This window comes from Lactuca sativa, chromosome 9 (genome assembly GCF_002870075.4).
Source record: "Lactuca sativa cultivar Salinas chromosome 9, Lsat_Salinas_v11, whole genome shotgun sequence".
NCBI classification, from domain to species: domain Eukaryota; kingdom Viridiplantae; phylum Streptophyta; class Magnoliopsida; order Asterales; family Asteraceae; genus Lactuca; species Lactuca sativa.
In genome coordinates this window covers 147,862,295-147,888,204 of record NC_056631.2, presented here as the reverse complement: position 1 = coordinate 147,888,204, position 25,910 = coordinate 147,862,295, and the positions used below count along the sequence as shown (strand labels likewise).

Genomic DNA, 25,910 nt, shown 5'->3' with positions numbered 1-25,910 from the left:
TGCCTCAAGAACAACTCGGCGGGTTGTTCATACAACTCGGCGAGTCACAACATAGAGTGTTCTTCGGATGAAGATGAACTCGGCGAGTTGTTCATACAACTCGGCGAGTGGGATGAAGGACTATTGGCCTTTGGTTTAGAAGGAGAACTCGTCGAGTCAGCGCCTAACTCGACGAGTAGAGACGGATTTATGGTCAGACTAAGGGACAGGGACTCGGCGAGTTGGCAAGCCAACTCGGAGAGTCAGGTCAACTGGCAGTTGACTTTGACTTTGACTCTTGACTGGTTAGGGGTAAATGGTCATTTTATCCTGAGGTCGGTTAGCAGTATTTGACTAAGTGTTTTGTGGGAATTATTAGCCGGAGGATTTCTAGAGCGGCAGCAGCAGAAGACAGTTAGTCCCCACACCGATCAGCAGCTACTTTGAGGTGAGTTACCTTCCAGTAGCGGTGGGTCTACGGCCACAATGTCGGCCCACCAGTAGGAGTTGTATGTTAGATGATTGTCTTTGTGATAACATCTAGGTTTGCTACTACCTGATATGTTATACGCTGGCATGATATGTATATGTGATAGTAGTAGAGTTCAATTGTTAGGACCGTAGGGTAGGTCAGACATCCTAGATATGTCTGGCAGTATGTGATAATACGTTTATATGCTGGCATGATATGTTATTTGCGATAGTGGTAGTAGGGGGGAATAGTCCCCAAGTTTTGGTCGTTAGGACCGAAGGGTAGATCGGACACCCCAAATATGTCTGATAATATGTTATGTTATGATATATGTGATAGTAGCAGTAGGGGTGAAATAGTCCCCGAGGATCGGTTGTAGGACCGATGGGTAGTCAGCACCCCAGAACGGCTTGACACGGGTAGTCAGCACCCCAGAACGGCTTGACACGGGTAGGTCGGCACCCCAGAATGGCCGTACCAGGTAGGTCGGGCACCCCAAAATTGCCGGCAGTATGCATGATATGTGAATGTATGGTATGTGGTATGTTGGGGGAACTCACTAAGCTTCGTGCTTACAGTTTTCAGTTTTAGTTTCAGGTACCTCTTTTTCGAAGGGGAAGGAGCTGACACGGTAGCGGTACATCACACACATGCTTTATATTCCGCATTATGATATCACCTGGGGATTTGTACTCTGACATTTTTATGTTTTATGAAAATGTTTTCCAGTCATACAATATCTTTTGTGAAATGATATGATCGTTGAACGTTTTATTTCTAATGTTTGCTAAGTACATGTTTAAAAAAAAATGAAATTTTTGGCTCGTATTTTTGGGATGTTACACTACGCCCCTGTTTATAAGGGGATACATTGTCGGGTCGCATCATGGTATTTCTTGATCTTCATATCTTTGTAGACTCTTTCAAAGTTTTGCAACTTTTTTTTTCTATTTTTTCTTCACTTTTTCACTCAAAACTAAAATCCTATAAAACATATGCTAAAGCAAGGGAACTTAATTTAACCCTTATTGGTTAGAGATATTAGTCTAATGTGCAATGACTAAATAAGATCTCTTGGATACGTTTATGGTACAAAATTCTAAACATATTGCGACCCTCAAATTAAGCAAGGTCGTGTTTTTGTTCTAGGATTTCACTGAGATAGGGAAGCCACAAATACACTATAACATATGTTGGCTCAAATAAACATTGAAACTCGCATCGGATCGTTCCACACAACACTAACAACCTAAATCTCAACATAACAATTTTTTTAACTAGGTTCGGTTTTAGATTATTATTTCAAATCTTTCTATAATATATATATATATATATATATATATATATATATATATATATATATATATATATTTTAAATCCTAGTCATTTTTCATTTTTTTCATCAATAAGCTTGTATTCCTATATTCAACTCCTTATCATACACTTACTTGATGCAATGTCCCCATTGCATACTAAAACAATTAAAGAACATTAAAATAAAGATATGAAGAATTCGAACAGACTCCCCTTGGGTAGTAGTAACGAGATCGAATTCTGAAAAAAACATGGAAAGCTTGGACTTATCGTAATATTGCTAGAAACATTGCTTTTGGACCTTCTTCTTGTTAATGCAAATGTGTCGGATCAAAATAAATTAAAGAACCAATCTTCAAAATTGTGCAGAGCCCCTGCCATGTCGTGGGAAAGCACCGCCATGACGTGGTGTAAGTATGCCACGTCGTAGTGTAGTTAGATGCAATCACGATTAAATTTTTTTCCACGACTTGTTGATGATGTCCACGTCGTGGTGTCTTCTCAGAGAATCTTCTTAAAATTGAAAAAGAGCATCAACTCTTTGTAACGTGTAAGACCATTCCCAATCTTCTTTTCAGTAAATATACTTCAAAATGCTTTTCTCTTCATTATGTGGGAACCCCACACTTATCCAAAAACTTGTTCTTCAATTATGACCTTCAAAAATTAGCACGACCTCTTATCTATTAAGCTCCTCCAAGTATCTTTCATGTTTACTACAAAATCAATATAGAAGACTAGAGAAACAAATGATCAAGTGGTTTAGCTAAAACTAAAAACTAAAAATGAAAAGAAATCAAAAGGGAAATAAAATGCAAACTAAAAATCGGATTGCCTCCCGAAAAGTGCTTATTTTTTAGGAGTCGTGAACCGGACCCCTTCCTACTCTACGATGTTGTGGTTAGGAGTGAGATGTCCCTTTGCTCCTTTTGCTCATTCCGTTTGTGTTTATAAGCTTGAACCCTTCTTCGAATTCTCCTTCTTCTTCTTGTTGGTACTTTCATCATGCTTACGCTTCACCCCTTTTCCTTGCTTCTTTTGCTTTGTTCACCTTTTTTCATCTTCCCTAGGTCCTTCCTCTTCTTCTTCCAATTTGACCAAAGTTGGCTCTTTAAATTCCATACCCATGTCTTCTTTAAATATTTCCACTTCATCATACATGTCATCATCCATTTCATTAACTTCTTCTTTCACTTGAACCTTGGGTGTAGTAAATACAATCACCTCAAATGTCATGGGAATGAAGGCTCTTGGCATCAAACGTTTGACTTTTTCGACATTGCACTCCTTCCAAACTTTAAGTTCTTCTTCCATCATCTTTTCAATTGCAACTAGCTCATCACAATCTTCTTCCATAGCATCCATTTTTGACACTTCATCTTTATGCTCTTCATGATTTGCTTTAGGATACATCTCTAAGGTAATAGCATCATCTTCCACATGAAGTGTGAGCTTTGAGTCATAGATGTCAACTAGTGCTCTTGCGGTACTAAAAAATGGTCTTCCTAAAATAATTGGAAGTTCTTTATCCTCCTTCATGTCGAGAACCACAAAATCAACCGGAAAAACAATATTTCCCATCTTAACTAGTAAGTCTTCAATGATTCCTCGTGGGTATGTGGTCAAGTGATCTGTCATTCGAATGGTTATCCCTGTGTCTTGGAATTTTGGTAATCCGAGCTTTTGATAGAAAGAGTATGGCATGGGATTGATGCTTGCCCCCGAATCGGATAAAGCATTAATAGAAGCCGAGTTGCCAAATTCACAAGGTAATGTGAGTTGACCTGGATCTCCCATCTTTATTGGTAACCCCTTAAGAATTGTGGTTGAACACAACTCATTCAGAACTATATTTGAAGCCTTTTCCAACTCTTTTCTATTACTCATTACATCCTTTGCAAACTTAGGGAGTTTCGCCATTGATTTGAGGAATAGGAAGTTTGTCGAAAGTGAAAGTACTTGTTCCATAAATTTTCTTTGTTCGAGCTCCAGAGAATGTTTGATTGCTCGAGATAGGAATGGTAATGATGGATGAAACGATTGAAGAATTGGAAAATTCTCTTCTGCTCGAGACCATGACGTGGTGAGCTCACCACGACATGGTGAAGCTCTAGAGAATACTTCACTTTTTGATCTTTTGACTCCAGGCTATTCTTGTTGCACACACGAATTGGGATGACTTGTAGCTGCTTCATGGGTCATTATTGGCTTAAAATGAACTTCTTCTTCGGTGTAGATTGCCATGACATGACAAGGGATTGTGATTTTTTATCTTGGTTTTTAGGTGGTAACCTTTCATTGACACGTGTAGTCAATTACCCAAGTTGATTCTCTATATTCTTTATGGAAGCTTGATGATTTATAACATTGGCATCAGTAGTATCATGCCTGTTTTTAGATGCTTCCATAAATCTATGGAGGACCGACTCAAAATCTATCTTCTTTTCGGGTGGTGGTTGCTCTTTTTTTTTTTTTTTTTTTTTATAGAAACCTCTTCTGGTTTGTCTATACTTCTCATCTTTCTGTTTCTTGTACTCTTCATAAGGTAACCACTCCTTAGGCTTTCTCCAATCTTCATCAAACTTGTCACCACTTGAGTAGAACATTTGCGCCTTCTTATTCCCATTTTCATCTAAATTACAATCCTTGGTCAAGTGTGGACTACTAAAATTGTCACAACCAACTCTAATGACATGGATTGATTGATCTAACTTTGTCATTCGCCTATCCATAGAGTCGAGCTTAGCTATGATTGCATCCATATTCTCGTTCCCTCCATCTCCAGCTCCTTCTTTTTCATATGCCCTTGTGAGTCTAGACGTTGTCTAGTAGTTACATTCACTCCATCATAGAAGATGGAAACTTCTTGTTGAACATTCAAATCATGTTGAGAGCAACTTCTTAACAAACACTTGTATCTCTCCCAAGCTTCATACAATGACTCTCCCGCCTCTTGCTGGAAATTAGCTAATCTTCTTTTTGAGCTTTGAGATCTCCTTCCAAAGTAGTTATTAAGGAGTTGGAACCTAAGAGTGTGTCACCAGAAATGAATAGAAAAAAACCTTGTACAAGAGAAGTAGGATCATGTAATAGAAAGCTTGATTTAAACCAACCTGTCAACTATGTTTTTTAGCAGTCACATGTAATAGATATGGATGAAGGTCATGATCATTCCAAAACTATTATTTCATATGTAATGTCATAGGTTAGCTAACAAAGTAATGTCTTTAATGTGAATGAAGGAGTGACCATGGGTAACATAGAAAAAAAAAATAAGGATTGGTCAATAAAAATGAAATTGAAACTCAAGAAGAAGTGTGCAAGGGTAATTTAGTCAATCATGAAGTTGAATCTCAAGACCCAGTGGGAAGTTACCGTGTTGATTATAACTTCCAAGATGTAGAGGAACCAAGTTTTCAAGCTGATGGTGAAGTCCATAGTATGAGAGTTGATGAATTTGAATCATTTTTAGAGGATTATTCAGTTTTTGCTGAGTACACTATCTAAAATGGTTGTGAAACTCAAGTGGGATTGGATATTCTAGAGGGAATGTTGAATGATAATAGTGGAGATGCTTTCTATAGTGAGAGTGGCGATGATTATGATGATAGTGACTACAATGTAGAGGAGTGTAACATATAATTTGATGTGGATGTAGACATTAGTGAATTCCATAGTGTCGTGGATGTAGATGAACATGGAATTTTAAACACTCATACCACAACTACAGGGAATGACAGTTGATGAATAGTTGGAAGTTATTGCAAGTGATGATTATCAGTTTGCAGGATTTCATGAAGATGATAGGAAGAAAATGCTTAAGGAGTTGAGTAGGTCAACTACATGTTCACATGGGGAGTTTCATTTAAGACCATTTTGAGTGGGTCAGACCTTCAAAACAAACGTGGAAGTTAAAAATTTCATGAATTCACATGATGTGCAAACAAGGAGGTCCCTATACTTAGCAAAAAGGGGCAAAATAAGGATGATAAAAAAAATGATACAAACAAGGAGGTCTATATAACAATGTACATTTGAATTCACATGCTGTACAAAAAAGGAGCTCTATATACTTAGCAAAAAATGGCAAAATAAGGATGATACAAAATGATATAAACAAGGAGGTCCATATAACAATGACATCTGAATTGCACATCCAAACCTTCCAAAAGATGCATTTATAACAATATACATACAAATTGCACATCCAAACCATTGATTTATAACAAAGTACATTGTATTACATTCCAAAATATTGATTTGTTACAAAGTAAACTTCCATTACAATTCCATTAACTTGATGTGTTACATAAACCTACATACAACAAAATTAAACCAAAAACTCAATTCCATTACCATCAAAACCCCCATGCACTAGTTAGATGCTTACAAAATAATCCAAAAACCCCAATCCATCACCATCAAAACCATACAACCACTTTCCTGCTTAAACTAAAGCCAAAAGAAGAGCACCATGAACAAAACAACATCATCTGGTAATTACATAGTTCTGCACGTGCGATCGTAACCCTAGAATGTAGGGGTGTTCGTTTGGATGGATTGGTTTGATCCGATCCAATCAAGTGAATCCAAATTGAATTCGGTTTTCAAAACATGGATCCGAATAATCCAAACTAAATTCAAATCCGATCCGATCCAATTTTCAATTCGGTTGGATCGGTTTTTATAATTCGGTTTTCAAAAACCGAAATATTTTAAAACGACATATAACTATAATATTACCCACAAGAAGTGAAAACAAGTTATTTAGTTGTGATTTGAAATTTATAAATGACTATTAAGAAGGTATATTATAGTTAAATATTTTATAGATAGAAAACTTTTGAAAGAAAATGCATATTAATGTTTTTTTATTGGGTGAAATGTTTTGAACATATTTTAAAGAATAAATTACAAAATTAATAAATAACGATATATATATATATATATATATATATATATATATATATATATATATATATATATATATATATATATATATATATATATATATATATGAAATAAATAATAAATGTTTTATTCGGTTTTTTTGGAATATTCGGTTTTTATTTTATAAACTAAAAACCAATCCGAAATCCAAAATAATAATTCGGTTTTTTGTTCAAAACTGATCCAAAAATCCGAATATCCGAACCAAATAGTCCAATCCAAATTGTCCAATTGGACAATTCGGTTTTATCCAAATAGTAAACAGCCCTACTAGAATACGACACATCGGATGGTCAACCCTTCCAAGGAACCCATATCTTGAACCAAAGTGTGAACACCTCCAAAATTGCCCATTACGACCAAGCTATCATTTTGAAAAAAAAAATTGTTATTATTACAATAATATCATGGTTAATTTAATCGATTTCCCCATTTTTACTATGGTTAAGCTACCAAAGGGCTTGTAGCTCAGTGGTATCAGGTGGTGCTCTCTCTTTTTGAGGTCGAGGGTTCAAGTCCCGTTGTGGCCATAGATGGAATAGGTGTTGTTAGCTTAGGAGTAGATTATATTTGCGGGTTAAAAAAAAACTATTTGTATGAACTATGATAAGGTTTTAAAAAAAAAAACTATTTCTATGAACTATGATAAGGTTTTACAAAACACAAACTACCAGCATATCGGAAGTGGAAATTGCATAAAGAAATTTCCGTTAGAGGGCATCTGGTAACAACAATGGAGGTCGGACAGGGAATGCTGAAGAAACCTTTTCAGGTAAATTCATCGCAATCAATCGTTCTTCCTCTTACTATATGATATTCTGCAACTTCTTATCTCGCATTTAATACGAATAGAGACATCTCATCCGTATCAACCAACTCCATTTACTCTATCATCAAATACCTAAATCCATTCAATGTGAAGAAAATGACGAATGTCATGCTTGAAGCTGTTGTACTGCTTGGTGCAACCCTTGTACTCTACCATAACACGTGGTTTTCCAGAGATTGTGAAGCTAATTGATTTGATGTTTTGCATGTCAGGATCAACTAGCAAAATAATATCTTGCTCAATTAATTTCAGTCTCATGTATTGATTACCCTTTTCCACAAGGCATTCAATTGAGCCCCCACTAAGCTAATTTCCACAAAAGAGGATTCTGATAAGCAAGCTGAATGAGCCCATTTGTTAATAGTGTAATATCCTCATAGGTTTTACATGGTCCCCCCTGGAAATCCGTTATGCCTTTTTTAGACATAGCAATGTATTTCTTAAAATTTTCACCATTTTAGACTTTTTGTGATACAATACAACAATTATAATCCTGAAATTATCATGAATAGATAAAATTTGAACTAAATGATGAAAGAAGATTACCTAAAGCTAAAAGGCTAAAATACAGACAGCTTAAACTGTGTATCTATTATGTGTGTATATGGAGTGTATGTGCTTATTTATAGCCATTCATTCTTTCCAAATTACAAAGACCAAAATGCACGAATTCCACCATATGAGTTGTTTCGTTTTGACTGGGATTTAACATTTAAGTCTGCAGGGGTTGTCTATATCATAAATAGACTTTGAAGGATGCAAGTGGTAGAACATATAGACTTTAATGCAGTTGGGGTAGTATAGTAATAAACTAATGGACCAATTATACTTTAACAAGAGCTATATCTTCTTCTGTATACAATTTTCTACATTCTATTTTCTACTCTTTGTACGTTTCCATATAATGATTTGTGAATATTGAGGTTTAAGTAGAACAATTTCTGCCAATACCACTAGTAACCTTGAGAAATGAGTGTAAGAATTGGGGTATTGTTTGTGCTACTATTCATATTCATACATGTATTGCTTACATCAGCCCAGAATCGAGATAGTAAGTGGTCTTTATCTTGAGTTGCTTCACATCTGCTCATGGATCTTTATTATATTCTTAATTCCTTGATGGGGGTTTTAGATTTTACTTTTTTTTTTTTTTTGTCATGAATTAACTGAGCTTTTCTTTAGAGGAATATTTAATTCTATATCTGTAGTTCTACAACTTATCCAAATTACAATTTTTTAAGTTCCCTTCAAGAAGTGTACTTTAAAACATCAGATTTCATCATAACTTTTTTGGTGCAGTTGTATATCTACAAGCTCTCATGGATAACTTGCATAACACTCCACCAAATTGGGTTGGATCCGACCCATGTGTGGAAAAATGGGATGGGATCTCCTGCATTGAGTCACGTGTGACATCAATGTGAGCCTTCACACTCACTATATTTTAATGAATACCTAAACTATTCAACCTTGTTTTTATAATTTATATTCACTTTTTTTTTTTCATTTCAGAACCCTATCAAGCATTGGATTAAGTGGTGAGTTATCTGGAGATATTGGACAATTATCCGAATTGCAAACACTGTATGTATATAATATTATAATATAATGTATTGTAAACTATTTATTTGTTTTATTTTATTTTTATGAAATGTTATTTATTGCATGTAGGGATCTGTCTTACAATAAGGATCTCACAGGATCTCTTACTCCAGATATCGGGAGTTTAAAAAAGTTATCAAATTTGTAAGGATATTTTTGTTACTTAATTTACATGCTCATAACTATGTTTCCCATGTAATATCTTTAAAAATTGTTTTTTTTAATTTTTATTTTTTTTTATTATTTCTCAGAATCCTGGTTGGTTGCGGTTTCAATGGTCCACTTCCAGAAACACTTGGATCTTTAACCCAACTAGGCTACTTGTAAGGATTATTATATATATATATATATATATATATATATATATATATATATATATATATATATATATATATATATATATATATATATAAATACAAGAAAAGAAACAACAATGTATTTTTACTGATTTGTTTATTATAGCATCCTACTTTCATTCTTTTCTATTACAATTTACAACATTATTACTTTAGTGCAAATTTGGTGTCCTTTTTTTTATTTTTCACAATATAATGTCCTAATAAGAAAATAAAAAAAAGGGTAGATTTTTCAAAGTACATTGCTATTTGTTGCATTATCATTTATAACTATTTTACAGGGCTTTGAATTCAAATGGATTCACTGGACCAATTCCACCATCAATAGGGAAACTTTCTAAACTTTATTGGTTGGATTTAGCTGATAACAAGCTTAGTGGGCCCATACCAGTGTCTAAAGGACCCACACCTGGCCTTGACCAATTGGTCAACATAAAACACTTGTATGTACAAAACTACAAAATCTCATCCTCTTTTTTTCATCTCTATAACACTAAAAAAAATAATACAAATATTACAGTTTTTTTCTTTTTCTATTTTCTTTTTCCATTTAATTACAGTCACTTTGGAAAGAACAAACTCTCAGGTGAAATACCACCTCGCCTCTTCAGCTCCAAGATGTCTCTTAAACACGTGTAAGAAAAGAATAACAATTTTTCACAAGTTTTATAGATATGATTTGTTAACTTGTTATTTGTGTTTTGATAAATGTTAATTTGAGCACAGGTTATTTGAAGAAAATCAGTTAACAGGAACAGTTCCATTGACACTAGGACTTGTTCAGAATCTTGAGGTCTTGTGAGTATCATTAGTTATTATGATTTTTTTAAGAAAGTCAAATGAATTATTTCATATTTATTTTCATCTAAAAATTTGGTTGTGTATGAATTATTGAATTATGATTTATGAAACAGACGATTAGACAGGAATTTGTTCAGTGGTGAAGTCCCTTCAAACATCAACAATCTTACATCACTCAACCAGTTGTAAGTTAGAAAATATATTCTTTAAATCCAAGAAATGTAAACTTACTTTCATTCATTTGTTTCTTACATTATTGTAATTTGTACATTCTATCATTCAGATATAAATCAATTTTCATTGCTAAATTTTCAAAAGTATAATGTCCTAATAAGAAAAAAAAATTGAAATTCTGCTGCTATTTTTTGCATTTAACCCTTACATAAAGATTGCATTTTGATTTGTTATGTTTTTTAGGTATCTTTCCAACAACAACTTTGAAGGCCCATTGCCCAATCTCACTGGAATGAAAATCCTTAACTATTTGTAAGCTTCTACATAATATCATTAATTTGATAAATATATCATTAATTTTATAAGTACATCAAAAAAAAAAAAAATGTAATTGTTTTGCAAAACATCATTTCAGGGATATGAGCAATAATTCTTTTCAACCATCAGAGATTCCTCCATGGCTTTCATCATTGCAATCTCTAACAACATTGTACATCTCTCTCTCTCTCACACACACACACATACTAAATTCTTGTTTTGACTTTTGATATGTTTAAATTACTGATTGTTGGCTAAATTTGCAATGTCAGGATGATGCAAGATACAGGGCTTATAGGAGAAGTACCTGTTGACTTATTTAGCATTCCACAAATCGAGACTGTGTGAGGACATCTTGGTAATTTTACCTATTTTATTTTCTTGTTAAAATACTGAAAATGGTTTTTTTTTTTTTCACAGGGTACTAAGAAACAACCAGCTTAATGGAACCCTTGATTTTGGAGATTCTTATAGCAACCATTTACATTTCATTGATATGACAAATAACTTAATTTCTGGATACACAGAAAGAAGCCGATACTCTGCTGATCTCATGTATATTCTCTTCATTCTTCAACCATGAGAAGGAGGAGGGTATTTACGTCTTTTGTTCTTTTGCAGACTCATCAGCAATCCAATTTGTAGGGAATCAGACACAACAGCATCATATTGTGATCTTCCCATAGATTCCAACTCATCATATTCAACACCACAAAACAATTGTAATCCTGAAACTACTTGCACTTCAGATCAAGTTTCAAGTCCAAATTGTAAATGTTCATATCCATACACAGGAACTTTGACTTTTAGGGCTCCTTCTTTCTCCAACCTTGGAAACTCAACTATCTATACATCCCTTCAGAGTTCCATGATGGTTTCTTTTCAATCCAACCACCTCCCGGTTGACTCACTTTCACTGAGTCAACCCACCAAGAACTCAGACAAGTACCTTGAAATAAACCTAGCCGTTTTCCCATCTGGTGGTGAACGATTCAATAGGTCAGGGATTTCTCAAATAGGGTTTATACTTAGCAATCAAACTTATAAACCTCCACACTCTTTTGGACCCTATTTTTTTCTAGGCCACAACTATGATTTCTTTGCAGGTAAATTAAATCTTCATTTTTTAATCTCATAAAAAGACCTTATATTTTGTGCTTTTTATGGATTGAACCTCAAATTTATTTTTTTCTTTAAAAAGACCTTGTATTTTTTCATTTTTCCTAAAAAAAGCCGTCAACTTTGTAATTTTTTTCCAAAAAAAACTCTCAAACCTTCTTAATGCTTCCAAATAACCCCTCAACTTTTTTAATTTTTCTCGAAAAAACCCTTTCTTTTTACTTTTTTGGAAAGGGAAATCTCCGATAAAGTCCCAATATTTTGGGCCAGTTTATAGTTTAATCCCAAATTTTATTTTTTGAACAGAAAAGTCCCGAATATTTTATATTTTGCCCAAATTAACGAAATAATCTTTATTTTTTTTTCAATAGAAAATAACAGATTATCATGTAAAATTAGATAATCGGGACTTTTGATGTATTTAAATTACAGAATATTTTCAAAAATAAATGATGGGATCAAACCGTAAACTAGCCCGAAATATTGGGACTTTATCAGAGATTTCTCTTTCCAAGGGAAAAAAAGTAAAATGTGAGGGTTTTTTCAAGAAAAACTAAAAAAGTTGAGGGTTTATTTGGAAGCATTTAGAAGGTTGAGGGTTTTTTTTCGGAAAAAAATACAAAGTTGACGGCTTTTTTCAGAAAAAATGAAAAAATACAAGGTGTTTTTCCGGCAAAAAATTAATTGAGGTTTAATCCGGAAAAAACACAAAATATAAGGTCTTTTATGAGATTAGCCTTTTTTTTTTTCTTTTTTCTTCAGGTGGATCTGATCTTACATCTCATATTATGTTTTTGAAAAATTTGCAGACGCAACAAAAAGAAAAGGAAAATCAATTGGAATTGGAGTTACTATTGGAGTAGTAGTGGGTGGTTGTGTTCTCGTGCTATTACTTATCATTGCAGGAATTTATGCTTTTCGTGAGAAAGGAAGAGCGGAAAGAGCTACAAAGAAGAACTCTCCTTTTGGTAAAAAGACGTGAATGCCCTTTTCATTGTATTTTAATAAAATAATTATCAACTGATAATATTGTGTGTACTTATTATAACTTACTTGCAGCTTCGTGGGACCCAGATAAAGGGGGAGGTGATTGTCCTCAGCTAAAAGGGGCAAGATCTTTCACATATGAAGAGCTTAAAACTTGCACAAATAATTTTGCAATCACTGCCAACATAGGCTCTGGTGGCTATGGGATGGTTAGTTTTAAATTTTTTAATATATTAATGCAACCATTTTTTTATTCATAACATTATTTATTATATATATTAAAACAAAAGTGTTTATAAATAGTATAGTTTTATGGTTTTGTATTTGGGTTAATCTCAAAAAAGAGCTTATATTTTGTGTTTTTTTCGGATAAAACCTCAAATTTATTTTTTGCCTGAAAAAGACCTTGTATTTTTTTCATTTTTTCCGATTTGGCCCTTTTAGTCATTTGTTATCGTTTTTTTTAAATGTGAGGGTTTTTTTCGAGAAAAACTAAAAAGTTTGAGGGTTCATCTGGAATCATTTAGAATGTTGAGGGTTTTTTTTCAGAAAAAATACGAAGTTGAGGGCTTTTTCGGAAAAAATGAAAAAATACAAGGTCTTTTTCTGGCAAAAAATAAATTTTGAGGTTTAATCCGGAAACACACAAAATATAAGCTCTTTTTTTGAGATTAACTCTTTATATTTTGACCATAAAAGTTTTTTATTTTAGACTTTGGCCATAAAGTATAGTTTTAAGGTTCTTAAATTTTTGGCCACAAAACTTTTTTATGTTGGCATATTTGATCCCTATATTTTTGTATATTCGTACTTCCCACCCTGTTACTTTGTTGAATGCCACTTTCCACCCCTGTACTTTGTAAAATGTTAGTATTACTCCCTCAAATTTGAACACCGATATTTTCCACCTTTTTATCTTTCGTATATTGGCATTTTTGCAGGTTTGAAATTTTGGTCCTTACTTAGAAAATAAATTACAGGAACGATCCCTGTAATTTACAGAATAGGTCCCTTTGCAGAATTATATTTACAGGAATGGTGCATTATATGTTTAAAAAAATTACATAAATGCCCCTTTTAATTTCAAATTCACAAAAGTGAGGTTTGGTCCCTACATAAAAAATAAATTCTGAAAACGGTCCCTGTGTATATTTTTTTTCACAGAAACGGTCCATGTGCTTAAAAAATTACAAAAATGGTCCCTGCCTAATAAAACTTTACAGTTATATATAGCATTGTAATTTGAAATGGCTTCTGAATTATATAGCAGTGAAAAATGCTATGTAGATAGATTCTTGAAAGTAGAATGCTGTAAGTAATGAGAAGAAATGAAAGTAGGATGATATACATATATAATAAACAAATAAATTGAAAGTAGGATGCTATTATTTGCTCTAAGTTTTGGGGTATATATATATATATATATATATATATATATATATATATATATATATATGTGTGTGTGTGTAGGTGTACAGAGGGACACTTCGAAATGGGCAATTGGTTGCTGTTAAAAGAGCTCAACTAAGGTCAACACAAGGTGGACTTGAGTTCAAAACTGAGATTGAGCTTCTTTCAAGAGTTCATCACAAGAATGTTGTTGGGCTTGTTGGTTTCTGTTTTGATGAAGGTGAACAGATGCTTGTATATGAGTTTATTGTCAATGGTACACTCAAGGATAGCCTTTCAGGTACTCCTTTTCTTTTTCTTTTTTTCACATATAGATGTATCTTTCTTAATAAGAAAAGAAATTGTAAGTAGAAAAGAATGAAAGTAGGATGCTAAAATACACAGGGAGATCTGGGATAAGATTGGATTGGATGAGAAGACTGAAAATAATCCTTGGAGCTGCAAGAGGTTTGCAGTATCTTCATGATCTTGCTGATCCTCCAATCATACACAGAGATGTGAAGACAACAAATATCTTACTTGATGAACGCCTCAATGCCAAAGTTGCTGATTTTGGTCTTTCAAAACCATTAGGTGATGCTGATCGCACACATGTCACCACTCAAGTCAAAGGGACAATGGTTAGTCAACTTTCTTTTCTTTCACCCTAAATTCATCATTTCAATAGTTTTTTTTGACTATTTTCATATCATTGAAGGGCTACATGGATCCCGAATACTACATGACTCAACAATTAACCGAAAAAAGCGATGTTTACAGCTTCGGAATCGTGATGTTAGAGCTAATAACCGCAAGAAATCCAATAGAAAAAGGTAAGTATATTGTGAGAGAAGTAAAAGAAGCCATGGACAGGGAAAAAGACCTTTATAACCTCCGTGAGGTACTTGACCCGATCATCGGTTTGACCCATGAGCTACAAGGGTTGGAAAGATTTGTGGATATCGCGTTGAGGTGTGTGGAAGATACCGGAAATCAAAGGCCAAGAATGAATGAAGTTGTGAAAGAGATTGAGAGTATTATGGAACTCGCGGGTTTTAATCCGAATGCTGAGTCAGCATCGGCTTCCGAAAGTTATGAAGGGAAAAGTAAGGGGAGTGGGCATCCTTATTTGAATGAAAGCCTTTTTTCGTATAGTGGAGGTCTTTTGGATTCAAATTTGGAGGCTAAATAATGGTGTTATGGTATGTTATGAATTCGGCTTATTTGTGTAGCGTGTTTGATGGTGATCGCGTGTAAATTGTTTTTGAAATCATGAATGTGAAAAATCATGTGTGATTAGTGCAAGTATTAGTTATTTTTAATGTTTTTAAAGATACTTATTTGTGCATATATATATATATATATAGAGAGAGAGAGAGAGAGAGAGTTAGGTTCAAATGTTTTCACTATCTATTATATGATTGATTCTAGACCAGTTATTTTAGTTATTTTAAGAAAGTAATTAATGTATATTAAATGCTGAAGATGTAATTAATATCCATTATATCTTCAACATGAAATATGCATTAATTACTTTCTTAAAATAACTAAAGTGATTGGTCCAGAATCAATCATACATACACACAATAGATAGTGAAAACAAAATAACCTAACCCTATATATATATATATATATATATATATATATATATATATATATATATATATATATCATACATACACACAATAGATAGTGAAAACAAAATAACCTAACCCTATATATATATATATATATATATATATATATATATATATATATATATATATATATATATATATATATATATATATGGGTTGCATCTGATTGATGGTGAGATAGATGTATATGGGAAGCCACCGTTTGTTATACATGAGAAACAATGTTTATTGTGTTTGATCATATTTGGTTATTAATTTTTTTTTTCAAGGGTGCTTTAGTTCCTTAACATTAAAATGATTAGCTAAAAATGATATTAAAACTATTTTAGACATTTTCACCGGTGATGGCTTCTTACATAATTCAATTAAACTTAAAAGCTAATAAATATATTAGAATACCTTTTGCAACTATCGCTGCCATTCACTCCGCCTTCATTTCTGATAAGATTTATATGATGACCACTCCTTCAACCCTTTTCACACCGCTCTCATTTTTAAGATCCTTGTACGCATAAAAGATGTGATTGTTTCCCTATCGTAATCATCAATAACAACCTTTAACCGGTCATGCCTAATCTTTTGTAATAAGGGTGGTACTAAAAAAACTCATTTTAAGGTTGAGGGAAATGGTACCGGACTAACCGAGTTCCACCTCAGCCTTCTCCATCTATACTTTAGCAATGCCAAATAGAAGAAGTGAACGAAAGTAGAAGAGAGGAGGTTGCCGAGGTAGGGGGAAGAAATAAGGAAAAAGAAGGCAATATTTTCTTCAAATAAAAAATCTCATTTTATTAATCAATCTATAACCATAATAATACAAGTATTTTATTCGATACAAAATAAAATATAAAAAATAAAAAATGCTACAAAGATTCACAGTGTTATCATTTCTTCATATCAAGTTTTCTCTATTTTCTTCAATTTATCACTTTTCATCACTTCAATATTTTCCACAAATTCTTCAAAATCTACTAGAAAATAAAATAAAAATTGATGAATGCAAGAACACTCACAAAAATGCACATGTATAACATGTAAGATTCACATGTGATTGTATCTTTTAAGATTCAAATGTGAAATTCACAAGAAAATTTAAAAAAATAATAATTAACAAAGGACACTCAAACAAAATGCATGTGTGCATGTAGACGTAATACATATGTGATACACTTGTGATTTACATGTGTATCACACGTAATTCATATGTGATTCACTTGTAATTTACATGTAAATCACATGTAATTCATATATGATGCACATGTGATTTACATGTGAATTACATGTGATTTACATGTGAATCACATGTAATTCATATGTGATTCACTTGTGATTCATATGTAAATCACATGTAATTCACAGGTGAATCACATATAAATTACATGTGATTCACAAGTGAATTGCATATGAATTACATGTGAATCACATGTAATTCATATGCGATTCACTTGTGATTTACATGTGAATCACATGTAATTCATATGTGATTATGTAATTCATATGTGATTCACCTGTGATTCACATTCACGTGTGAATTACATGTGATTTACATGTAATTCATATGTGATTTACATGTGAATCACATGTGTAATATTTGCAAGATATAAAGAAGAAATTGTTTACCTCTAACTTATCTTCTTTTGCCCTATGATTTTGGGGAAGAACACGAAAATCTTCTGTCAACAGGATGCATTCACCAACATTTTCAGGAGAAACAAAGTCCAATGCAACTTTTATACATGACTGCAAATAAAAAAACATATTCACACGCTCAATATAATAGATAAACTAGAAATGAGTTCAATAAAACAATAGCAATCAAGAGAAAAAAAATAAAGAGACAATTCTAACTTTTGCACATATATATTACTAATTTTTAGGGTAGTTTAAGTCTCTCAATACGAGCATGGGGATCAACAAATCAACATTTGGTGAAATAGACAATAAGTTGGAAAAAAAAAACCAAAAGTCAGCTTTACAATTCATACAAGATGTACTCTGTTTGATGAAGAATAAACTGCACGATAGTTTTTGGGCATGTAAAGCAGAATGAAAGATCCATCAGCAGTTTTTTATATTTTTGTTGCATGGACATTGGGTATAGGTTGAAAGATAAAGAGAGAAGCTTTTCATATACTCATATGGTCAGTTGCATCGAGTCTACTATCCAAAACTTCATTTGATATATTCAAACAACCACTTAGAAAACATTCTACAGTACTTTCAAATCTACTGATATGCAGATCACAAACCTATAGATTCCAACAATTTCCTTTTGTTTGTCCGGATTTCTTGCAATAGTTGCAAAATAGACTTTTCATTGATTTATAAAGTGCTCTCAAGGAAACCACTTCAGATGAAAATCAGTTGGCTCAACTTAAAAACAACCGTTGAATTTGGGAAAATAATTAATCGAAGAAACTGGACAAAAAATTTGGAACACAATCGAAGAAACTGAACAAAAAATTCGGAACACATAAATACCTAGCATTGCGTGTAATTTCAATCGCTCCTAATATCCCCAATGGTGAACAAGAAAGCATCGGAGAAGAAAGCATCGGTGTCACTGTAGTGACAGAGGCAAATGAGGATTGGATGAATAGAAGCGCAAACCTTCAAAATTGAGGTTTCTCCTCTCAATCGATCTCCTATCTATTTGATGAAACGATAAGCCGTAAGTGAAATATGTGGCGACTCAATTAAACTACGCAACAAGACATCATGAGGAACAATACGGTGGGTTATAATGCCGATAGGAAAGATTAACCTCAATTTTGTGCATACGATTGAAATCTGTGGTGATTGTTGATGAAATTGACGAGGCTTTTAGTTCCTCCTAAAGAACCTTCCATGTCTCTGATCAAATCGAGGAAAAATTCGGTACACTTTTCTTTCTCCGGAATTGGAATGCCAAAATCGGCGAAGAAGGAAAGGAGATTTGTCGGCGAGCCACGACGTCATTCTCCGCCCGGGACTCCTCTATGCCCTTCGTCAGTCGTCACTGATGATTGTTTTGGCGGTCTTTCGAAGCCCTAACTGATCAATTAGGGCTTGAACTCTCAGCTTCTTCTTTGTTTTTGATAACGGCCAAGGGAGATGGCTGATGTAGGTGGTGGTCGTTAACAGAGGTAGGGGTTGGAGGGCAGAGGGCGGAGGGAGGTGGTCGTTTGTATGGAGGCGGTCGATGGAGAACGGAGGGAATCGTCGAATAGGTGAAGAAATCGTGAGAAGGAGAAAGAGACGAGAGAGTGAAAATTAACTGTAAATTTGTTTTTTCATTTTTAAATTTGATTAATTAATAAGTATTTAAATTTTCTATACCATAACTACCCTTTTAATTTAATCTAAAAAGTCAAGTGTGCCATTAACATTGTCGATACTTACAAATATGCCATCTTTGATCTAATCCATCAAATTTTTTGATCCAATGTATCATCTTTAGTTCTTGGTTCTATATGTTATACGGGTTTTTGATAAAACAAAAAATTAAATATGAAAGTTTAAACAAAAATTTATTTAAATTTAAAATTTTAGATTTGAAATTTAAAATTTAAATTTTAAAATTAAAAGGAAACATATTAAATATTATATGAGTAGTAATATTGTAATTTATTGGTTATTTTTAATTAAAGTAACTATTAATTGATGTGTAAATATGATGTGTTAATTAAGAAAAGATAAAAAATAAAAAATGACAAATGGAAAAAACATTTAATCAAAAATACCAAAAAATGACATGTGTCAAAGTTAATGAGAGAGTGACATGTGACAAAATTATTTTCATTTATTAGGTAGGATTGACAAGTGGAAAATAAATATATTTCAAAATTATGACAAAATGACATGTGGCCAAATAAATGAGAGAATGACAAGTGACAATAACATTTTCATTTATTAGGATAGAAACTGTGAGATCTCAAATGATCCTTCCTCTCTCTCTCTCTCTCTCTCTCTCTCTCTCTCTCTATATATATATATATATATATATATATATATATATATATATATATATATATATATATATATATATATAACCCGTGGAAACCACAGTTACAAAATTAATTCAATTTTTATAGAAAAAATTAATAATTACTAATTAATTATTTTAAATAAATAAATTTAAATAACCTATTAATTAAGAGATATACTAAAATCTTAAAGTTAGTTATAACTTCAAATTTAACGTATAATTAAAAAAGTCAATGTTTCTATAAAAAGTTTAAAATCAATTATTTAAAACCTTAACGTCATTAATTATGATAGTAATCTGTCTAATATATCTCCTTGACAAATGACATAATATTAATGTGGAGTTGTATTAGAGTGACACATGCCAAATGAGATTAAAACTATTCTTTTATATATATATATATATATATATATATATATATATATATATATATATATATATATATATATATATATATATATATATATATATATCAGTGTTGCAAAAATTCCGACTAGGTCCCGATTAATCACCGATTAATCCCTAGGCGCTACTCGACCTATTAGAAGGCGCCTAGCGATTAATCACTGCATACACAACAAGTTAAGCAGTAGAACCCAATGAAATTTTAAAATTTTGAAGAAGTTATATCTCAATAGATACTATTTCATGTATGATCAGTGTTATATTAATCATATTAACAATTTTGTTATGATATAAGTGGTATTTACGAACTTTTATAAGATATTAGTCATATTTAATTTTAAAAAATTCAACAAATTAGCAATTAATGGTCACCGATTAATCCCTTAACCCTAGTCCACCGACTAGATAACGTCGAGCGATTTTTACAACCTTGATATATATATATATATATATATATATATATATATATATATATATATATATATATATATATATATATATATATATATAAACTCTCTTATTCTCGTGCCTCTAAAATCAGATTTGGGTTTATTTCATGACACGTAACCTACTTCTTTAGTGACGCATCATACCACAACAGACGTTCTTGACCTCTTTGTTCAAAGTCTCATATCTTAAGGCAGCCACGTTAGTGAAGGATTAATCGACGCCATGTAGATTCACCCTAGTTCATCTTCTACTGTTTACGGTTTAATCAACGTTGTGTAATATACACCTGTAACAACGTTTATTACCTTTCATGGCATTTGTAACACCCCGTTCTTAAAGTATATAATTATGAGTCCCTGAGATTTAAGAGGAAGGGTAATTCTGGTTCTTTTTCGGGAAATGGGTTTTATCTAAGAAGGTTTCGGACTGGTGTATGTTGATAGAAGCATAGGGTTTCTCGTCACCCTCGTGTGAATGTAAAGTCTATTGGGAGCGGGTTTAGAGTAGAGGAGTTGCGGGGTCTTGGAAATGATATTGTTTATAGCTCTTTGTGGAAAAAGTGGAAAAGGTCCCATGCATGCATGGCATGCATGCTTGAAGTTGGCTGGGTACGCCCAGCGTAATGGAGGAAAGAAATGCGAGGTGGCAAGGTGAGTACGCCCAACGTACTAGAGGTACGCCCAGCGTACTCTCAGAAACCCCAAACCCTAAAATTAGGGTCAGCCACTATATAAGGAGCATGTTGGTGCATACCCTAGCCTCCTTAAGCTCATCCTTAACCTCAGAAACCGTAGAAACCCGTATTCCCTCCATTGTTGGGTGTGTTTGGCCTTGCAAAGCTCATTTTGGCAAAAGAAAAGCTAGAAGAAGAAAGGAGAAGTTGTCAAAGAAGGAAAGGAACGATTGGAGCTTGTAGATCTGAAGAGATATCATCCTTTGGAGCTTATTTGAGGTATAAAGCTTCTTGCTTGCCATTTATTTTGCATAGATCTAAGTGTTGTGAAGTTTTAGCATCTTTCTTGTCCCAAAGTTCTCATCTTGATTCATGCTTTGTGTTGGCCGAGATTATCTGTCCTTTCAGACCTTTGGAGAGGTCTCGAGTGAGAAAAAGGAGGTCCCAAGGGCTGTAGTTGTTCCATGTGTGAGATATATAGGTCTTAATGGATTAAGACCTTAGATTAAGATCTTTTGGACGTCCCAAGTGATAAAGTTTGAGACTTTATGAATCTTAGGCGTATTTAGCCTAGGGATCTGAAGTTTGGGCTTAAGAGCTTAAGCCATTAAGAGGTTATAAGGACTTTATGAGTAGCGAAGTTACGCCCCGCGTAGCGGGTCAGGGCCCCGATCCTCAGCTGTGTTTTATGTGTGTACGCCCCGCGTACCAAGGAGGGTACGCCCAACGTACTCCCCCTGATTGGACCATAATATTGGGCCTTAGAGTTTGGGTCGTTTGTGGGTAGTTGGTTTATGGGCCAAGTCTGGAAATTATGGATATAGTGTTTTGGGCCCAATTATTGTTATGGACCTTGGATCTAGGCCCATTTGATGAGTGGATGTATGCTTGGCCTAATGTTTATTTTGTTATGATGGCTAGTTCAGGATTTGCTGTGAGTTGGTGATTCGAGAATCTGCTCTTCAGTTCAGAGTTTCGGCAGTGCGAGGTGAGTTATCCTCACTATATCGACAGGGTCTAAGGCACCAAGGCCGACCTTTATCGGATTGAGATACGGATATTTGTTGTTATGTTATTGCTTTGATATGTTTGCATCCTGGTAGCTAGGATGGTATATGTTAGAGACCCGGTTAAGGTCGGTTCCCTGATATGTAGGGTGATGCTATGCTAGTGACCGGTTAGGTCGGTATCCTGGTTAGGATGATGATATGTTATGTGATCTGTTTGATCGGCTTGTTGACTGTGAATTCTTATATGATTGTATGTCTATGTGCACATGGTTGTTTGGACTGGAGTTGGGTTGAGGCGGGTCCTGCTTTGTGTTGTAGGCCAAGATATCCAGGGCGGACCGGTTGTCCCGAAGGCCCAGCGAGCGGTACAGATAGGCTGTAGGCCCCAAGAGGGCGGACCAGACGTGCCGATGCTCGGAGAGTGGACCAGGCCGACTGAAGGCCCGGTGCAGGCGGACCAGTCATACTGTAGACTCAGAGAGTGGACCAGGTAGGTTGTAGGCCCGATGCGGGCGGACCAATCACACTGTAGACTCGATGTATACGGCTAGACTCGGAGGGTGGACCAGGTGGACTGTTGGCCGGTGTGGCGGACCAGTCTCACAGTAGACCCGAAGTGCATGGCTGTTATGTGTTCTGTTATGTTATGTATGTTATGTATGATATGGGCCGGAAGGCACTATGTTATGGGCCGGAAGGCATTATGATTTGGACCGAAAGGTCGTAGCCTGGAAGGGCGTATGTGTGGTTGGTATTTTGGGGATATCTCACTAAGATTTCGGGCTTAAAGTTGTGGTTTAATGTTTTCAGGATCTTCAGGAGACCGTGGCAAGGCGAAGGCGTGATCGTACCGCTCCTCATGTTTATGTTGTGACGTGATTCTGGGAATAATCTAAATAAATTGTATTGAAAACATTTTTGTAATAATTTAATGAAATCGGGTTGTTTTTGAAAAGTTTAAATTGGTTGGAATTTTTCGGTCGTTACAAGTTGGTATCAGAGCCTTGGTTTGAGTGAATTAGAGGAACACTCGTGTGACTCCAGTCTCAAATCGAGGAGAGTTTTCAAAAGAGAATTTAAAGTGGTTTTCAAAATGAGTAAAGGAGGACGCGAAGGTACGATCAGCCGAAGCCAGTAAGTAACCCCAAAATACCATACATGATATTTGTTTTTGAGCTTTGATAGAACAGCATGCTAGTGCTAGGCTAGGGATCTTCAGGATTTCATGATAATGTTGCCTGATTTTTTATGCCTGTTAGCCTAGGGTTTCCTTGTGGGAGATTTCTAGTGTTCTTCTAGTAGTGAGGGTTGAGCGTTTGTTATGCATGTTTTCACTAGGGTGTTGTGGTAGTACTTCATACAAATATGGGTAGGTGTGGAAGGTAGTATGGGCCCGTACTACTGAAAGCACAGGACCCATACGCGTATCAGGGAAACCATGACCTCTAGGGTTGGGTTGAGAGTTGGTTCCCGGGTTAGTGGGAAGTGTCTGAGATTTTGTAGTGTTTTTCAGTATGGAGATTCCGAGGCATGCTGGGAGTGGATCCGGGTCAGGATCGGGAGCAGGAGAGGGAGTTCCAGGCGGGTCAGTACCACCCGAGGTTATTGGTCAGATGAGCACATGCGAGTTGGATGCGAGGATTCGTGAGATCCTGCGTGATGAGATTGCTGCGTTGTTCCGGGCTGAGTTGCCGTAATTGCTTGGGTCGATCAAGACCGCCATGGTTGAGTATTTTGATGAGCGTTATGCAGCTCTCACAGAGACGGCTGCCGCGGCGGCTACAGCGGCTGTAGCAGCAGCAGGGGGAGGACTTGGTCGGGGTTTTCAGTATCGGGACTTCGATAATACGAAGCCTCCCACCTTTGATGGAGTTCAGGACCCGATTGTTGCTATGAGATGGTTGTCGGACGTGGAGGGGTGTTTCTTCACGTGTTCATGCCCTGCTGATCAGAGGGTGAGGTGTGCTCTAAACCTGTTGAGGCTCGGGGCGAAGGATTGGTGGAGATTGACCACGGGGTCATATTCGGATGCGTAGAGGGCTGCGGTTTCATGGGATCAGTTCAGAGAAATGTTCAGCACTCGTTATGTTCCGCGGGTTGAGAGAGAAAGATTGGCTCATGAATTCCTTGAGCTGAAGAAGGACTCGGAGTCGGCGACTGAGATCACTAGGATGTTCACTGAGAGGGCGATGTTTTTCCCTGAGTTCGCTTCGAAGCAGGCTCAGATGTCCCGATATCTGAGTATGCTCAAGAGAGATATCAGACAGTTTGTGTCTACGCAGAGGTGCAAGACTTTGTTGGAGTTGCAGGAGGCCGTCAGGCGGCGTGAGTTAGAGATTGAGTTGCAGTTGCGTGAGCTGAGGCAGGCTCCGGTGCAGTCGCATCCGGCGCCAAAACGGTCCAAGACCGTTGATTCTAGGGTGGGAGATCAGAGTAGCCACACTTGTGGGAACTGTGGGAGGAGTCACACTGAAGTTTGTAGGTCCGGTGGTGCGTGTCGCAAGTGCGGAAAGGAGGGGCATTATGCGAGGGATTGTCGGCAGTCAGCGCCGGTTCGGGATTTGAGGATTTGTTATCATTGTCATCAGGTTGGACATTTGAGGGTCAACTGTCCACAGCTTGCTGCAGGACCGGTGCAGGCTCCAGCACCGGCCACTTTGAGGATCACGGGTGGAGGTCAGGGTGGAGCGGAGCCCCCAAGGGCTCAGGGTCGTGCTTTTCAGCTTGCAGCAGAGGAGGTCAGAGCAGTGCCGGATGCAGCTGCGGGTATGTTTCTTTCTTGATGTCTTGTTATCTTGTGATTATTGTGGAGTAGTGTTTATCTGCTAGTCTCATTATGTGATTTTCGGTGTGGTATTTGTTGTTCTTCGAGGGTTATGGTTTGGTTATGGATTGGTGTTGGGAATTTCGTTGGTTATCATTCATGGGGGTTATTAGTGGAAATCTGGCATCTGATTTGAGGGATGGGTAGCATGTGCATTCTAAGGAGAAGTTAGCTGCAGATCGAGTTTCTTTTGAGCTCGGTCCGATCAGCGTTGATATGTGTTTTGTGAAGGTTGTTTGCGCTTGCGGGACGCGGTTCGCGTGTAAGTGATTGTGTTGTGTAAGGTTGTTGAGGGAGGTCGATGTTGGCAATCGGTGATTGATAGTCAGTGCTATAAGTGGGGGAGAATTGGAGAATTCTCCGGAAGATCGATGAGCATTGGAGGTTGTTTAGCTTCTTGGGATTCAGCAGTGTTCTACCAGCCAAGAGGGTAGACTGGTATGAGTAAGTGGCAGGCATGCGGGGCGGGATACAGACCTAGGGCATTTGATTGTGGAGGGCCTGGGATCTGGCCAGGATTGAGTATGTATGATGGAGATAGAGTTCGGAACCCCTAGAGGGCTAGAACAATATGCATGGGAGGGTTTCCCAGAGAGATAACTCGTAATGATGGATGCTAGTTGAGCGGACCGGATAGACTGAAGGCCGGTAGGC

At 35.5% G+C, this 25,910-nt stretch overlaps 1 protein-coding gene, 1 long non-coding RNA gene and 1 other non-coding gene across 9 annotated transcripts; 2 read left to right on the top strand and 1 right to left on the bottom strand.

Annotated features, from left to right (window-relative positions):
- Window positions 1-4,644: 4,644 nt before the first annotated feature.
- Window positions 4,645-4,752, top strand: LOC111904789 (small nucleolar RNA R71). The gene has a single exon (XR_002854627.1). It is a non-coding gene; the product is annotated as a small nucleolar RNA R71 (small nucleolar RNA).
- Window positions 4,753-7,079: 2,327 nt separating this feature from the next.
- Window positions 7,080-19,195, bottom strand: LOC111904770 (uncharacterized). 5 transcript variants are annotated; one of them, XR_006186742.2, is made up of 4 exons: window positions 18,409-19,195; window positions 17,548-17,667; window positions 16,327-16,459; window positions 7,080-7,941 (listed from the first exon to the last, which is right to left on the bottom strand). It is a non-coding gene; the product is annotated as an uncharacterized LOC111904770 (long non-coding RNA). The 5 variants fall into 5 exon arrangements; XR_002854622.3 differs by lacking the exon at window positions 7,080-7,941 and adding an exon at window positions 16,561-16,594 and having other exon boundaries at window positions 16,237-16,459; XR_002854621.3 differs by lacking the exon at window positions 7,080-7,941 and having other exon boundaries at window positions 16,237-16,459.
- On the top strand, window positions 7,363-15,595 carry LOC111904768 (leucine-rich repeat receptor protein kinase HPCA1). Of its 3 annotated transcripts, XM_023900491.3 has the most exons (19): window positions 8,220-8,595; window positions 8,844-8,964; window positions 9,057-9,128; window positions 9,216-9,290; window positions 9,398-9,469; window positions 9,784-9,945; window positions 10,063-10,137; window positions 10,229-10,300; window positions 10,417-10,488; window positions 10,721-10,789; window positions 10,893-10,967; window positions 11,068-11,139; window positions 11,216-11,350; window positions 11,417-11,901; window positions 12,724-12,882; window positions 12,974-13,110; window positions 14,372-14,591; window positions 14,696-14,931; window positions 15,009-15,595. In XM_023900491.3, exons 1-19 carry the CDS (start codon window positions 8,514-8,516, stop codon window positions 15,480-15,482), a joined length of 2,865 nt encoding a protein of 954 aa, XP_023756259.1. In that variant the 5' UTR covers window positions 8,220-8,513; the 3' UTR covers window positions 15,483-15,595. The 3 variants fall into 3 exon arrangements, with proteins under 3 accessions (XP_052623205.1, XP_052623204.1, XP_023756259.1); XM_052767245.1 differs by lacking the exon at window positions 8,220-8,595 and adding an exon at window positions 7,363-7,487 and having other exon boundaries at window positions 9,784-10,137; XM_052767244.1 differs by having other exon boundaries at window positions 8,216-8,595; window positions 9,784-10,137.
- Window positions 19,196-25,910: the final 6,715 nt, after the last annotated feature.